Raw genomic sequence first — 18,855 nt, forward strand, 5'->3', positions numbered from 1 at the left:
AATGCATAAAATATAAATAGACCTGTAATAAAAGTAAAAACATTTTTTAAACGATAAATATAAAATAACTTGAATGAATATTTATATTATGATATTATTTATATTATGATATTATGATTGATGATATTTATCATCAATCGATTTTATAAAACGACAATTCTTACTTCTAACTGATTTCTCCAAACATTTCAATGATTGTTACCAGTATGTTTTATCTATGCCATAACGTTTAATGAACATTAACAAGAAACAACACAACATTGTACACTGTAAACTATTTTGACGCTCGGCTTACATTTCCTGGTAGGTGTTTCCAATGTTATTCTAATTACAGGAAGGGTGAATCTAAAACCACCCTTACACCTACATGGCTACCCTTGTAACAGGCGTCCATGTAGTTGTAATTCTGTTGAGGTTGTTGTTGGGTGTTTGTCTGTGTATTGTTAAACAAATCGTTGTCAGTGTTTAGTGAAAATAAAATCTATTTACGATGGATACAGTTGTTTATGTAAAACAAAAACAGGGTTGGTGTGCTAATAAACTGTTCATAAAAACTGCACTCCATAAAGAATTGTGTTGAATGTATTCAATTGAAATATTTTAACGAGGTTTAGTATCTTCTCCAACTTAGAATCTTCAGTAGATGGCACAATTTATTTTATTTGCTCAAATAAGATAGAATCAATACCATCCATCATTATAGATCACATTGACTCTACCTTTTATATATAAATAAAAAAAACTTGCGCACAACCGACTGGATTCCATGTTAAGTTATATATAGTCAATGGTTATATATAGAAAATATTTATTTGGTTTGTAACAGTTAAAATTATTACACGTAAATGTGATCAAATCAAAGGTAAACATTTGTACTCATTGGAGAAAAACGCCAATTTTTATACAGTGTTAGAATTGGTTTAGGACTCTGTCTCGAAAATCACAATTTGAAATTAAGGAACGCACAAGCTATGATAAATTTTAACAATAGAAAAAACGTTGAAAATTAATAAAGGCAGAATATGTGAATCTCTAGAATTTATCGATGGTCAAATTGGTGTTAGGTATACAAAACTATAATTCTATAGCTGCTACAATTATTTTTTTATTTCTGCAAAATTTATAGTTACAGATTCAGATAGATATGATTCGCGAAATTTCACAAAAAATAATTCAAAGGGAAAATGAAAATGTAAGAGTATCCTTGACTTTTTAAATTATTTGGAGCTTATAAATACTGGACTGTACGATATATTGCTTTTTCACCTCTCTAGTAAACTAAAAGTAATATGAAGTAAACTTTGTTCCAATGACCAGATTTGTCTACCTACTAACAGGTGTTTCTATACATACCAGCTTAAAGTAAACATATACAGTCACCAATGCCACGTAAAATTAAACGAATGCCGCACTACATCACACATCCATACAAAAGGGATTCCGAAGATATAATTCCCTGACGCATCTGTCTTATTCTTCTCTAGGGATGGAGCGTATTGCACGTTTTCATCAACCCAGTGTCAGATTTGTCCCTTGAAAGTCCGGAAATTTGTCATTGTCAAAACAAATGCTACGCTTTAGCTTAAGCCAGTAGCGCGCGGACCTTACAAGGATACTACTGTGGTAGTTGACAAATTACTAAAGCTCCTAGATGAAAGGACCTAAGAGGCGAATTCTTTAATGATTGTGGATGTTTTTTAGACTTAAGTTAAACATGTCATGTGATTGGAATGTGGAGTTAGTGCATAGAATTATCGAGCAAACCCCAAGGTGTCTCGTACCTATACCAGTGCTTTGGGTTTATGGGAAAACTCCCTATCTGAAAACTCCTGTCACAGCAAAACTACATACTAAAAAATATTAAAATATACACATAAACAAGCACACCAAAACGGTTATATTTTTCTCCATAAGAATATCATGGGAACATGTGAATATTACCACTATACGATGATGTTAATGAAATTTTGCCATTTCCGTGTTTTAAGGGTAGGAGGTAAAAATTTGAAATCCTTAATTTAATGAAAGTTAATGCCAAAACGACTTGAACAGCCTTGTTTACGGACATACATATTTGTACTAATTGTCCTTTGGCCTCTAAATGCGTCAAAATGAAAAAGTAAATCGGTCCGATCTAGGCACTTTGTCAACAACATTTAAAACATTTAATCAGTATTTACTTTCCCAAATCGTATCTAAAACACACCCTCTGAAATTAAACCTAATCATGTAGATGGAATAGTGAACTGACTCAGAAAATTGTGATAAAGGAGAAACTGTAAGGAACAAACGCGGAGTTAAAGTCAGGATCATCACATTTCCTGATGGAACTAAATAATAAGCCAACAACAAAGCTTCCAGGATAATACCATGAAAAACTTATTATGCTACAGTTTTATTGCTAATATGTACCTTTTTTATTATTAGGATTTTTTAAATAATTTTCCTCTTTCCTGTTGAACTTATATGATAATTGACATATAAAATTTTAATGTAAAATGCACTGTATAAAATCTACTGAATATAGTAGACCTACTAGTAATTTATGTGGTGGTACCAAAAATAATTTCACCAAACTCAATATTTAGTATAATACACATAATACACCAAATGTTCATAAAAGTCATAGGAAAAAGGGAAAATCTGACGCTATATTTTGCGTAAGGTAAACCCATTCATTATTTCAGTCTTGGTCTTGAATTTATTCGCATTTATAAATGTATAACTACTTTACAAGGTCAAAGTAGTTATTTCATCACAATTCAAACCCATGCGACGTAGAATAGAATCGTTTCAAAACAAGATTTTCTCTAGATTTCAAAACATACAGATCTACTAGTAAATTGAATAGTCAACACGTCATTTAAAGTTATTAAATTAAATACTCTTACTAAACATTAGGTATTATAACGACAAAACTTTAAATATGTTGAATTTATAATTATTTGTTTACGTTACTTGAATTATGCCACTTCATTACATTCCACCATTTCCGACAAATTTCGTTTTTTTACTGTTCAATGGATGTCACCGATGTTGAATGGATGTGTTAAAAGACGGATCATTAACTGTAAAAGCGCAGACGTGTAAATTTCACCAGCAAAGTTCACGCATCAACAAATGAGCAAAATCGGTGCTTAGCTGATGAACCAATTTAGTATTTTGCTAAGTTTTAAAAGTGTTATAGGTATATGCATTTACGGTGAATTAGGAAGAATGAATATGTCAGAAGGTTATTTTAATTTATTATTTTAAACTAATTAAAATAACACTCTTTTAATTTAACTCTGTAACAGATAAATTGTGTGTAGTTGAGTGTAATAGATTTCACTTTCACTAATAAAATGTATTTTGTTTTATTTATACTTTGTTATCAAATTTCAGGAGATTATGTGGATTGTTTAGATTTATATCAATTGGGACGGATAAGAATATGATTTATGATTATCGTCATATGAAATAAAAACAACCTAATCAGATCAAATAAATCAAATCTGCCATTTGCCAAGTTAGCTTAATTAGAAGGTATTATGAGTCACATAAGGTTATTTCAAATTAATAAATAAATAGATTGTTTCTGTGTTTGTTGGAAAGTGCACGCAGGTGTTAGTAAATATATTGATTTTGCTGCAAAATAACGTTTTTGTTCCAATAACAATTTTTGACACACAATATAGAATTGATAGAATATTTTCAGCATAAACATGTACCCTCGATTATAGAATAACCATTGATATCTATAAGTTTTAGTGTGCATCCCCCTGTTTAGCCATTAAACTATTGCTTATGCAAAACTATACAAAATTGTTATGCATTCGTTAATAAGACATCTGAAACGAGTACACTGAATACGTATATGTAAATTAAACAGAAATTGCATTATTAATTTTAACCATGGTTTACTTAGCCATGCTTCATACAAAATAATAGTAACTTAGTGACATTGAGTCATCTGTAAAAAAGATATACAAAAAGATGGTTTAAATTACATAATCATGATCGCACAGTAATGATGGTAAAGGGAAGTAAATTTACCAATAGCATGCCTTCTATATCTCGAGGGAAATAAGATATTCATGACATAGAGATCAAAGAGATACGTTTTCACCAACAAAAATTATCTCTGTAAAGAGGTTGTTAAATTTTCCATTAATGAACATTTACCAGACAATTTGTGCAATTTATCGTTACAGATAATTAATTTATAGGCTTTTAATGTGCATGGCGTTACAAAAAGTATGGTCGTATATGCTGAATTTTCGTCTGCAGTGAAATGAGTATTGCATGTCTAAAACTAACAAACAAATAAGATAACTTAGAATAAAATAATCAATTGCCTAATCATGGGAGTTTTAAAACTCGTCATTTTCAGTAGAGTAGAAACAATTTATCCATATACTTACAACAATCAAGGTTTTCTCTGTTATACAACCCTATTTCACCTGTCCTACTTAACAGACTTTTATGATTGAGGTGTCATTTTTAAGCTTTTGATCCAGAACACCTGCGAATGGTAATTACAAAGGCAATTTCATTAACTTCACCACCTTTGATTTATTTCTAGACATCGCTTTGAAATATCCAGTGATACTGACCCACTTTTTATATCAATTCTAAATGTAAATTTTAATTTCAACTGCTGTTCCTTCATATATATGTTTAACGACAATCGGATTGTAAACTAGAGGATAAACGTGAATTTGGATTTAAATAGCCTATTTTTATTTAGTTGTAACCATATTTAAGTAAGTAAATCATTCTTTTTATGGTATGGATTTGCAATCAACTTTAATTTATCTTAAAATTAGCAGTTGTATCATTGACTATACACGTTGTATTCACCGTATAGCTGTCAAAAAACATAATCTTCAAAAGCTTAAAGGGTAATGCATTAGGTCTATACGTTACGCATCGGGAACAAGTTTTAAACCTTATTCAAATGCGCAGTTAGCTCAGGATTCCCCTTACTCGAACTTAATCCCACTTTGCCAACAAAACGCTTGCCTACTAAAAAAATATAACATACCGTTAACAGTGAACCTGCGAATTAAATTAATTTCCTTTGGATAAGCTCACTCAAATAGCTCTGCCCGAATCTAATTATGTTGACAACAATAATGAGATTATGTTTCAACCTATTCATTAAAATCTATGACTGACTTGAAAAACAAAACGAATCAAAAATTCCAATCTATTAGACACAATCGTACCTAATATTCGCCCTTGTGTTGACTAGAATAGTACATTGTACAGCAGACTACATACAAAGCCTGACCTAACTGGTCCTACATGCTCATTAGTGTCTGGGTACACGGCAGTGTTCCGTACAGTGAAGCGCATGTATTACGCCCAGAGTGTAAGCGGCCCAGGTATCCTACTACTAATACTGTCATGCTGTTCAACATTAGAACATTGTGTATCTATCTTTAGCAATGTTTCTCTTTAGAAGTAGCTGTTACCGTTGACATTGTAACGCGTCTGGGGCAGCGTTAAGTGTTTGTTTTAGAACCCCCATAACACACAGGTTAAATTATTTTGTATGTGTAACCATTTTAACCAGTTCACGAGAATGGTGGTTACAGGAAAATCAGGTGTTTTATTTGTCACATATAAATTTTTCAAAGATATTGACATTTTAAAAATATCGTGCACTATTTTTGTGAGTGCGCGGCTCAGACAGTTGCGCCAACGGCAGTGATGTCCTAGGTTCGGTCCCTGGTCATTGCCAATACTTTTCATCAGTACAGTTCACCCTCGTACTATACCGGCTCATTTCTTTCTTTGCCGGTTACTTTCCATGCACAGATCTGTAGTGTATTGGTACGGGCAAATGGAAGGTTAAAAGAGAGAAAAAAACAAGGTATTACAGAACAAATAATTAAATACACTGAAAGTATCTTAACCTGAAATCTGCAATAAATGTTGTATTGAGTATGTACTATGTGTAATTTCGAAATTCACCTTGTATAACATCAAACAGGCAATGATGAAACATATTTATTCGATAACGTTCAACACCTCCGGAAAGCAGCAATATCATAGAGAAGTTAATTAATAACTGACGAAGCAAACAACCGCACGAACTCATTACATCACCTCACATCCTTACAAAGATTACAGAACTGCTTCTGAGACTAAAGTAATAATATTATAACGTATATTATACGTGTGCGTTGCATAGCCTCTTCTAATACAAGGCCGCATCGAGAGAAACGTGGCAACACTGCTGTCCCGTCCAACCGAAACAGCTGTTGCAGTTATGATGGAGCGTGTGCGCAATGTTTATGTTTACATGATTGTTATTACTGTTGTAACCATGGCAACAGACTGGCCGGTGCGACGTTGCCACACACCAACGCCGTTGTCTTACTCAGCTGATCCTTAAGGATAACAAATCTAAAGGGTAGTTCGGTTACCATGGTTACAATAGGTTTTGGCGCACACCGCTGGGAGCGCCGTGTAGTTTACGTAGCGCGTACGCCCTAACTACATAGCGCTCCCATTGTTGTGCGCCAGAACCTATGGTAACCGCAGCACAGCTGATGGTCTATATTTAATTCATTTTGTCCATGGTATGATTTAAGCTACAAGCAGTCAAAGCTAACAAGCAATTACATTTTATTGGTTACTCACTGTTTTGCCTGATGTATTCTAATTTAGAAGTCACTAATAATCATCAATGTTTGAACATCCAACAAAACTCTGCATTCTTTAATAAAATATTGTCAAAGGAAGTTGAAACGATATCCATATCTAGAGATGATTGGTAAACCGATGAAATCTGTTTACTGCAAAGCTTGCCTTTCTGTGGCCAGGAAAATTCTTTATAAAACATGGGAGATTAGAAAGATTATGAACACTTCAGCAATTATAATCGTGTGTGCAAATCATTCAAATTCAATAAAACAAAATATTTATTGGTCAAAGAAGCACACTTGAACTCTTGGTGGGAAAGTATCTTTATGAATATTTTTTTGTTTTCATATTTTAATTAAATTATTGTTTTTCCTTTCCAATTGAAACATACTTTTTACTTATCTATATTTGTTAACCACTCATAAAACAACATAATCAAGTGTTAAATATTACTTAACAAAGAAAAAAAAGAAGTAAAAGATATTTCCTACTTAGCTTCTAACCACTTGTAATTATTTTATATTACAATAAAAAAGGTATTTTCTCTATTTTTCAGGACGTTTTGACCACTTGTGATAAACGACAAGCGGTGTAAATGTACGTATATAGAGTTGTTTGGGTGATATTGTATCTGTCTTTATTACGTACATTTCACTGTATGATTTAAAGGGCCCTTAGTTGAAGACAATAAAACATTCTAACTGTTAACAATATTCTAAACGCATTTCAATGCACCTCCAAATATTCTTGTTTGTGAAGGATAGGATAGCTTTTACTGAATTTTCCATATATAAGTTTTTACCTTTCACCGTTAGTCTCATAGTAACACCTAGACCCAGGGCCGTTTTACTTTTTCGATGTCCCCAAAGGCCAAACACACCACTCGTTCAAATTCATTTACGGTATATACAATTATATAATTTTTACCAGATTTCATAAAAAGTTGATGATAACTCGAGTAAAAAATTATCACATTTTGATTAAATCTGATAAAAAGTGTAAACCTTTGTTTATTCAATCGTGTTCGCGAACCAGCATGATTGTTAAAAAGTTGTACTATGGGAACAAGTGCGAATTTTCCATACAGGAAATAAGCTGGTACCGTAGGTCTCATGGTGAGACCTCGACTACTCGATAAGTTACTCTGAGGAACTCAGAGGCCAAAAACACTCTCCGTTCAAATGCTTATATATATATTTGCGAACCAGCGTGATTGGACTTTTATTTTTCCCATTTTCGGGCCTCAAACACAAAATTCACAATTTCTTGCCAACCCATTTTGTAGAGCTTAAAAAAATGTTGTATATTGAAGCGTTGTTGTATGCCTAATGGTTACGGAGATAGTATAAAAAATGTAAATTTAAAATTCACATGTTATTCGTATGGAAAATAAACTTTTGTAGTTTTCTTTTTAATGGACATATTTTAATGAAATTTGGCAATTTTGTTTGTTATATGATAAGCTATCAACATTTCAATAAAAAATAACACACCTTAATACCTTCCATGTAGCAGCAAACCTAAGAACTCATTAAAACTAATGTTATTTAAATAGAAAATCATCTGACAATTTAAGGGAATATTTTGATAGGAATCCAGCCAGATAAATGCAAATTCACTTAGTCTACAGGTTTGCTGTGGCGGGGGTATTTTATTTTATTTTTGTTCCTAAAATCATTGTAAACCATTTTTTTTAGCCAAATATAATAATTTAGTATATTGAAGGGGTTTCAGTTAATGTCATAGTTAAAATCAACAAAAGTGTGAATTTAAAATTCCTACGTTATTCTTATGATGAATAAGTTAAATATTGTTGTAATTTGCTTGTATGTGGATGTATTTGATCCAATTTGGCAAATTGGTAAAATATTTTTCACTAAAAAATCACACTTTAGCAGCAAAATATCTTCCTAAAATTAGCACATTATCTTGATTTTAGCAGCAAACCTTAGTACTAGTTCAACCTAATGTTGTTAAATAGGGAATAAATCTGACATATTTAAGAAAATCTATTAGTGAAAATCCAATGACGATGAAAATTTTCTTAATCTGCAGGATACTGTGGCGTGGTTTTATCTTGTAGATCTGTTTTTCATTTCGTCCCGGTAGAACTAAGTACTCTTGGGAAATAAGAGGTAGACGGTACTTATCAGTCAAGTGGTGTATTTACTGCACTGTAATATGTATAAATTCGCTTATCTCAGTCAAAACTAATACGTATTGCCAATCTCTTGATTTTATAGTAAATCTCCTGGTAAATCTATATCTTTGAGCAATTTGTATTTTATCGCCAAATGGGGCTGGGGCTGCTTACCAGGCAAGGATTTAAAGATTTTTAAATATAGAAATTTTTTCTTTACTTATTTGTTTTCTTTATGAAGATATGTGGCTTATAATATTATAGGTGTGCTTAACCAATAAGTTTTCATCATGTTTTGGTTATGATCATTGGTTTATATTTTGTAAAACAAATCATACCTGGAAACTTCTGTTATGTAAATGTTTACTTTGTGATCGTCCCAAACCACACTGTGCTCCAACATTTTTACTAAGATGTACAAACCGTATTCAACTTCGACGTATTTTTAAACAAGCCTTTTTAATTTAATTTTAAGGATCGGAAAGATTTGGTAGTAAGAAAAGATGAAGAGAAATATCGTTTGTTTTCCTACTTTACAACGCTAGTGTGGAAGTGGTAAAGTAACAGACCAATGAGGTTCGAGGATTCAAAGAAAAATTTAATTTCAGTTGCATCGAATCACATCATATCCAATTTTGCAAAACTTGTTAGATAGAAAACACCACTTTTCCTTAGCTATACAGATTTTTTTCAAATTTAAAATAATAGTGACTGATTACAAGATCCTCTAATCTAAATACGACACTGTAAATTGCCGAAATAAGGTCAACGTCCTCTATTGTAACAACCTGGAAGTCGAACGGGGTTTATCCAATCAATGGAAAAGCAAGGTTTGTATAGTGACTGGGACCGCACTGGGAAATCGACTTGCTTTGCCTTTTCTTTAGAATTTTACCTTTTGTAATACTAGAAGTTGCATCAAAAGTGATACAATCAAAGAGTTATTCATGGAATAAATGAAATAAATCGTAACTTTATATCATAGCTGAAATAATTACCTAAATAACTTAAAATTCTCTTCTTCTAGGAAAAAATAAAGTTAAAAGTCGATAGAACGTCTTATTATATTGTTATCATAAGTCAGCTAAAGATAATGTTAGAATATGAATTGTTTCATTATGTTTCTTATATTTTTTATCCACTTTAAATCTACTTTGGAACTGGTTCCCCACCACTAATATATCAACCAAAAAGCAATGCACGTGTTGTGGAATCCCTCCTAAAATAAATTAGTTTATTCGGGATCAACACCCTCTAAACATAGCTGAACTGAAACAATGTGCTACAAAATGCTTCGGGTTTTACCAGTGGCTTAGAAACTCAAATAATAACTAAATTGTTCACACAAAAAAAAGGAAACTGTAAAATCAAAAAAAAGAGAAATTGTGAACACTTTCTTACTAAGACAGCTTGATAAAGCTTCTCTGACTTGAAACATGTAAATAACTGCACCGTTTTAAACCATTTTAAAACACCCAACGTTCAAAGGCCATAGTTTAAATTTTATTAAATGAAAAAGCAGTATTATGCTGTTCAGTGGTGTTAGGTGTACACTTATAACACTTTGGTGGTTTGTGGGGGACGACAAGCTCACATAAATTATTGAAAGCATTTGCTTTCAATGAATTTATAGCTAATTAGTTTTTAAAACCCTTGTCACCTGATGTTTTATTCAGTCCGGCCAATGTGCGTTAAAAGCTTTCAGATTGTACTAGCCTTGTTGAATGTAAATTACCGATTTAAAATTTAGCCAGACTTGGGACGACAAATTTTGATTCGGTGACAATACTATTCGCAAAATTTTCTATGTTCGCTTAGTTTTATAACTTGTTTGTTGTTAACTCTCTGATCGGTAAACTGTTGATCCCTCTCAATATTTTTATAATCCTTTTTATTTTCATTGCAAGCTAAAGTATTTTAGAAAAGGTGTTTAATAAGTTACAATAAACTGACTTTTAAATATAAACTGGCAAAGATTCGTTAACAATTTGGTACAGGAATAGTTATTTGTGTAACTAGTGGGCGAAGTGGCACTAGGCTAGTGTGAAAAGTTTCTCGAGTGCAGTGAAGGCAGTTTGCACTAGTGAAACACATTATATTTTTCCCACAGTTATTATAAGGCATAGAAATAATTTTTCATTCAAACACTAAACAACACGTTTTAGGCTAGGTTAAATCCCAGCGCTGAACAAAATGGGAAACACTGAAACAGCTGATCGTAGTCGTAGTATCTTTAGTGTTATCAATCTATTTCCAAGCGTACACGTATTACGTGCATAATAAAAGCACGCTGTGTTGTGTTGTTTGGTTGGAATACTGGTGTGCGGCAAAAAAAGAATGTGGAAAAAGTAAGAAAATGCAGCAATTAGCAGCTTTCTGTACTATAATCAGTGCAAGGAAGCTCGCTTTGTCAGGTGACTGTAGGAAAAATATGTTTGAATAAAATGGTGTATAGGTAATTATATTATGCAGCTTATAACTATTCATAATATAATTACCCTCATAAGACAACGCAACTTCTTAAGAATTTGGAAACATATTTTGACACCCCTGCCCTTGTTATTAACTAGAGTTATAACTTATTACTGAGTAGAGTTGTGGTCATCGAAATAGTTTACGTCGGACTTCAAAAGATGCTTCTATTAGTAGGACGTGCGGTTTTATGAACTGCTATTCAAAGAACGATACACACTAATAGGACGTCCAGTGGTCGAAAACTCGACCAAAAATATGACATGTTCTAAAAATATTTCCTTTTCAACTTTCACCCTACGCTGCAAATAAAAACATAGGAATGGAATTTCTTCCATTTGTTTTGATTTTCTTTTTATATTTCGTTGTTATTTCGTCACCAGCATGGCAACCCATAAGGCCTATGTATTTATTTTTTATTTTTTTTGTGCTTATTTTTTAGCCTATTTTAATTTATAAAGTGATTCTGCACATCTACAGGGAAATTTCTTTCTAACGGTATGCGTAGATTTCTCCTGCGATGCACACGAGCTGAGAAAGGAGGTTTTCAAGAAACATGCTTGCCTATTAATATATGGGATATACACATTTAAGGACTGTATAACTAGATTAAATGTATCTAAAGTCAAACCAGTTTTAGCATTGACTATGTTTTAGTCATCAACTGACAATTTTGCGTCAGATGAGGGTAATGTTTTTTACTACAGTAACCTGACAAAGTGGGCTTCCTTGCACTGATTATAGTACAGAAAGTTGCTAATTGCCACATTTACTTACTTTTTCCGCCCGCTTTATGCTCTTGCCTCACTCCTTTTTTGCCACACGCCAGTATTCCAACCAAACAACACAAAACAGCGTGCTTTTATTAGGCACGTAATATGAGTTCGCTTGGAAGTAAGTCAGCAACACTTATATTCCGAGTACGATCAGCTGGTGCAGTGTTTCCCATTTCGTTCAGTGTTTTGATTTAACCTACCTAAAAACGTGTTGAATAGTGTTTTAAAGACTAACTAGTGTCCCTATTTCTCGAATTCGAGCAATTACTAAGTATTACAGGCGTTATTTTAAAACGAATATCAACCAAGTCAGCAAATATTTGTAGCAAACTGTTAAATTAACAAACTTATTGACTGTTTACAATTAACATATGATATTTTTTCTCACTTTTGATTTCTGACAACAGCTGGAGTTTCATGACAATTTTTGTTTCCAATGTTAATCTTATGGAGAAATAAGAAACTTTAAAGGGCCCCAGGGCCTCACTCTCTCATTATTTCCCTAAAAAGAAAGTTTCCTGCACAACTTCACGTCACGCTCTTTCCAATGACACCAAAAACATGACAATCGGTTCAGTAGTTTCGGAGGAGTAATTGTCACAAAAAATCTGCTTGCGTATTAAATAAGTAAATAGATTATTTACATGCTTTTAAAGTAACTGTATGAAATATATAATGTGTACCGCGAGTGCAAACTGCCTTTCTTTCGCCACAGAAAACATAACCTCTCACTCGAGAAACTTGTGCCACCTCGCACACTAGTTACACAAATAACTAGTTCAATCAATAAAACGTACTATTTTCCCCTCGTTATATCTATTATTGCATAACAAACTTAGCTGCGCAAGCGCAACTTAACATTGTTAGTTAACATTTTTTCCCGGCAACTTTAAACATTTTGCACCTTTTATAGCTTGAAAGAGAATAGGAATGTGTCAACGTTTTCAGGATTCCACTAAACGATACATAGCTGCCTTACAAACACAAACTGACCTACGAGCAGCACAGGCTGAAAGTTTCAGGTCAGCGTCCGCCATTGTCAAGCTGAAACTGAGTTTCAAAGTTGATCCAATCACTGAAAAGTCCAAGCCTGTGAATTAATTGGAACACCTTCTAGGAAATGGACCTCACTGTGTCCACTGTTCTGTAGTCAACGTCCGCTAAACCTATATGGCGACTTCATTTGGCTCATCTGGGTTAAAGTGTGCTTCAGTTAAGTTAGATTTGATTAAAATCTAATGTTTGAATGAGAGGATATAGCATTTGGATGACTAAAAATATTAGTTAGACGGGTATTAATTACCAGTTCAGTTAGTGTTCCTAAATTTGTAATACAGTAGGCCTATAATAATAATTAATTTTATTGTGCTCAAAGGCAATGTTCTAAGTGTCTGAGTTTTTATTATTTACTGTACCGTAGAATGATATTCTGATCAAAAAACTAAATATTTTATTAAAATTTACTAATGAAAATCTATTGAAACTAACAATAGTTACTGTCAAAAGTGTAACTATTCATTTTCCATTATAATTTATCAGTGAAGAGCCAACCACTAATGAAAAAATCCTAATTGATGATTTAAAATCTCAAGAACTGCAATTAATTTAGTTTGGATGTATTTCTTTAGTTACTATAATAATTGTCTCCCAAATATAGCATTGCTAATCCACCCAGTGAGTTTAGCTATATGTTTTATCATGACCAAAATTCTGATATCAATATTGATTAGGTTTTATACCTCTTTGATGACCAATGATGCAAACAATTAGTATCTTTATAGCCAAAATTACGACCACTATTTGTCGCTTTTATACCGAAATTGCCAGACACATGGCTTACAGAGTTTGGACAGCCGTTGGGAAAATGTAACATATCAAATTAAATTACAAAACAAATATTAAATATTTAAAGGATTACTAAATTTACTTTAGTAAACCAATTGTTGGTGTCAGACTTAAATTAAATCATCATTAAATCGTCATAACAAGAATCAAAGTATATTGAACAGGTAACAGTTTATTTAATAATTTAAATCTTCAATATCCAGTAGTAGGAAAATGAACTATAACTCTATGATCATTAAAAATATGAAATTTAGTATACGAGTTAAAATAGTAATGATTTGCATAAAAATATTTATTTTTTCCAAATGGCAGTAATTTTAATTTGTAATACTTAAATTACTGTGAAATAACTAATTTTATGAAAAAAACGTCAAATAATAAATTAAAGTGTTTTGACACTTTTTTCATAAAATTACATATTTTGTAGTATTTAGTTTTAGTTTTAAAAACTAAAATGGCCACCATTTAAAAAAAATATATATCTTTATTATTTTAAACATACTTTATTGCTACTAATAGTATACAAAATTTTTTTAAGGATAGCGTACGAAGCTGTTTTTGATATATAAATTTTAAATTCTAAACATCAAAATTGTGAGCATCTCACCTCTAAGTCATAAAAAAATGTTTTTCTTGATTTTCATTAAATTTTTACCCATAAAACAATTTTCCAGAGTTTGGCTGTTTACTTACGGTAAACCCTGTACGGAAATTGTATAAACGTTACGCTTGTACTCAATGACCCTGTATATCCCACCATCGAATGGTATTCTTAAAACCATAAACAAACTAAGCATACTTAGTTAAATATATTAATCCAGACGCAATGAAAATAAAATGTGAAAGTATCTTTCTCGACGCAGGAAGAATGTTTTCTTGATGTAACAGAGGAGCCCTCAATACAAAATGACGTCATATGCGTCAGTAAGGGCACAATGCAGCTATTGTTGACTTGTTATGAGAAACAACAATGCTAGCCACTTGCTTGGACGTATAAGTTGTATTCTTGCAAAAAGTACAATGGTTTGGACCACGTATACTAGAACAGAAACGGTATGGATCATAAACATAAACAATGATGTCACTGGTCCGAAATAAACATGATTTTATTATTAAAGTATTTTAATAAAGCTGTCAAACCAGCTGTTAGATCTATTAGTACTAGTATACATGTTGCTCGAATTCGAGCAATTGCAAAGTATTACAGGAGTTATTTCAAAACGAATAACAGTCATATTTGCAATGAGTTTAAAAGAGTCAACTCAAAGCTTACCTGGGTGTAACTCATGGAGATACTCACGATGTATGTAGCAGTAATCAACATTTCCCGTAAATATTGTATCATATTTCACAACCTGGTATTGCTTTTTAATGTTTTCTACTAACATTTTCTGACTTAAAGCCATATAAGATTGTCCATGTTTATCTTCGTTATTGATAAACCTAAAGTTTTTGCGGCCGGTTTTCTCCTTCACAAAATGTCTCGCTGTACAGGCAACACAGGTATAGTAAATAATAGTAAATAAATGTACTCAAATAGTTTCATTGAATAGAAAAATAAATAACAGCAATTAAATTATACAGCCGATCAAAATGTAAACAATTATGTTCTTCACAAGGATAACATGGGAGCTTCCAAAGCCACTGGGGCAGAGCCCAAGGGACTTTTTCAAAAATGTAAGGTCAGTTTGCAAATCTAATCAACACGCTCTTTCCAATGAGACGCCATTCGATAAAATCAGTTAAGAAATGGTGGAGGAGTTCAACCGACAAAGTTTCGTGTATTGTATTAATTATATAGATAGGCATTCGGGTCAGTGACGTCATTTGTTCATGTATTTGATCCATACCGTTTCTGTCCTAATATTCGTGGTTTGGACTATGTTTTCAAAGATAAATTAATGTAAACGTTCATGCTATTGTGATATTTTAAAATCGCCTCTAAATGAGCATTTACAGTGATTCTAAAAACAGAAATGTAAAATTTAAATTATGTCAGTTACGTATCACTGTTGTATAAATGAATTAATAAGAACACCAAAAGGTTTAATTATAGTTTGCTTTGCGACTATACGGAATATAATATGTGCGAAATGTTGTAAAACTGTTTAATAATAGCTTAATTTTAAACATATTAAATTGTATTTTATATTTTATACCAAATATACAGTATTATCGCGATGAGGTGCGATTGTATTAAATTATTTTGGATTCAGAAAAAAACGTTTTAATATAAGCGCTCTTTACACTTATAAACGTGGAAATGTAATTATCCGTAATATATTTTCATTAATTTCATCTATTTTCATCAAATTCATTTATCAAAAAAATTTGCTGAATGCGTTATCTTTTCAATGTCAATTATTATTCAATAAAGTGAATAAGTTCTTTTCTTTACATAATTATTACTACCGGTACCCTTATAATATCTCCCTACCTAAGGCACCATAGGTTTACCGTAAAATCTTTCATCCACGTTGTTTCCAAGATTGTTTTAAAATGTTGATGCATTTATTCTGTTTTGCTTTCATAAGGATACATTTCCAATATAAAAATGCGTTCCTATTTGCAGTAAACATTTTTTGTTAAGGAAACAAGTTTATAAGTTATTTACTTACACATTTTAATATTTGAAATTTGGGTAAAATTAAGGGATCTTTTTAGTAAATGATGTTGAGTTTGAAGATTTTAATTAAGAAAGAATTTACATTTAAGGTCATGCAATAAAATTTAACTTAATTTTTACCCTTAAATCATCGGCTATCTGGAGGCTGTAGTTATAAGCTTCAGTTTTTAATTAAATCACTGAATATTTTAACAGTTTTAATAAAATATTCAGTACAAAGAAAGTCAATATCAGTTACACTATAATTTTCTACAGAATGTAACGTGTTATTTTATAGTATTAAATTATGAATACATCCAAGAGTTTGAATTTTGGAGAGGTGCGTGTCCTAAGTTAATTTGACATTAAATAAAGTGTTTTCAACCAACCAGAAAAATCACCATAGGTTTGAGTAGTTTTACTATACTTTCATGGAGTATATTATGCAAAGGCGCTTACAGTCATGTCGTTATTGATGTTTATATGTTTATTAAATTTGCACCTACATGTATTTTCTAAGGTTTTGGAGCTAGATTCTAATTATTTAAAGTTTGAATCATTGGAAAATTTTCAAACCCTATAGAGTATTAATTTTTAAACTGGTGGAGCAAGCTGGTCTGGCGGAAGAGTCTTCAGTCTCCGAGTTCCCGGGTTCTAATCCCTATAATGGATTTTATCTAATTATAATGCCTTCTAGGCCTAGTCTCAAGATATGTAGGAAGCAATTCCAGGCGAAAACTTAAATAAAGATATCAAAACAGGAATAATGTATTACTGTACAACTTAAAGCTGTTTACCTAATGTTTAACCTATGTATAAAAAATTATTTCAACAATGACAATTCGCCCTCCAGTTTAAATTATCCTCAGTTTTGTGCACTTTGCACTTAACCCGGTATCTAATTAAAACAAAAGTTTTTAAAAGTTTACTTATAATTTTAAAAGATTATAAAACTTGTCAAATTGCTAATAATCAATTGTTGAAGAATTTTCAAGCAATTAAATACTATTTTAAAACAAAAATTACAATTTTTAATAAAATTAATCATTTACAATAAAGCTCCAAGAAATATCATACGTTCCACCTACAAAATTGTTTTATAGACACCAATTAAATTTGTAAATCACGATCAATGGCCAACCAGTCAATATAAGGGATGGAATATATTTAATAAATTTGTTTCCAATTTTACCTGCACAGGCCAGAAGTACGTAGATGATAGCGGAGATGGCGACACAGATGTGCATAGCTTGCGACATGTCGCCGAATGAGACTCAGCCAAGCGACATGGGGGGTTAAAAGGCAAAACTCTCCCCCTACCCTTACACCCACCCCGCCAACGCAACTACTTGTTGCTTGGCTAAGGAAACGTATTGTACCACGAATTTCCTGACGATTTTATGGTCGGAAGTGCTCTGTTGTATACAAGCTAGTTCGAAAATAAATTAAGTTAATTGGTTAAATTACTTTCCCAGTCAAATGTTTCGTAATGGGTTTAAAGTAACATGGAATATTCTTTCTTGGCTAAGGACACATATTGTACAACTAATGTCCTGAAGATTTTAGTGTGTTCGGTTGGAATTGTTCTGTTGTATACAAACTAATTTATTCAGCATTGCCTCCAGGATTTATTTATAACAAATTAAATAGCTTCACGTACGTCGTCAATCCTATTGTAGTCTCGGGCGACTAGTTTCGAAATAGTTGATTCATATTCAAGCCCTTGTGTGTATTGACGATGACATTATGTTCAAATAGTTTTATGTGAGACCGCAAGGGCTTGAAAGTGAAACAACTGTTTAGAAACTAGTCGCTCTAGACTACAATAGGATTGACAACGTACATAAACCTATTTAAGCTAATTTAAATTCAAATAGTTTATGTCACTTTTGTAAATAGCTTTATCACTCTAGAAGCAATCTTTTAACCTCGCCAACCAAAAATCTAAACTTGGATGTATTCACTTTTTTTATTAATGCCCCACTTTCACATCCTAGTAGGCTAGGTCCCAGCCCGGAACTGTTTTACACATTACATCAAACTAGTTCCTAGAGGGTCACGGTATTATCACATGGATAAAATCTGTTGGTGGTTAAAGGGATTTGAACCCGGGATCCGAAGACCTGTGCTCTACCACTAGACCATTCGCACCCCGTCGGATACCAAATGGATTTTTATCTAAGTGTTAATACTGCAACTCTGGAGTTTAATATGTTAAACTATTCCACCTGCTAGAGCCTAGTTACAAAATGCTAAGGAAGACCATAAACAAATCCTTTACCCTAATATATTCCGTGTGTAAAGTCTGAGGTCCATGTGAACTTACAAGTAAGGTTTAAAGAGGCTGGAAGAATCTTAGACAATTTTAAGATATATTAAGC

General features: G+C 32.2%; 1 protein-coding gene across 6 annotated transcripts in view; it reads right to left on the reverse strand.

The window, feature by feature from the left end:
• LOC128996817 (uncharacterized) overlaps positions 1-17,732 on the reverse strand; it is a 74,048-nt gene extending 56,316 nt beyond the window's left edge. For all 6 annotated transcript variants that reach the window (XM_054422302.1, XM_054422301.1, XM_054422300.1 and 3 more), the window contains exon 1: positions 17,667-17,732. In XM_054422302.1, coding sequence (XP_054278277.1) covers positions 17,667-17,721 — 55 coding nt within the window. In that variant the 5' untranslated portion in view covers positions 17,722-17,732. The remainder of the gene's footprint in view (positions 1-17,666) is intronic.
• Between the last annotated feature and the right edge of the window lie 1,123 nt (positions 17,733-18,855).

This window comes from Macrosteles quadrilineatus, unplaced genomic scaffold (assembly GCF_028750875.1).
Source record: "Macrosteles quadrilineatus isolate MER2022 unplaced genomic scaffold, UCM_ALF_1.0 Scaffold_6__1_contigs__length_79288215, whole genome shotgun sequence".
NCBI classification, from domain to species: Eukaryota; Metazoa; Arthropoda; class Insecta; order Hemiptera; family Cicadellidae; genus Macrosteles; species Macrosteles quadrilineatus.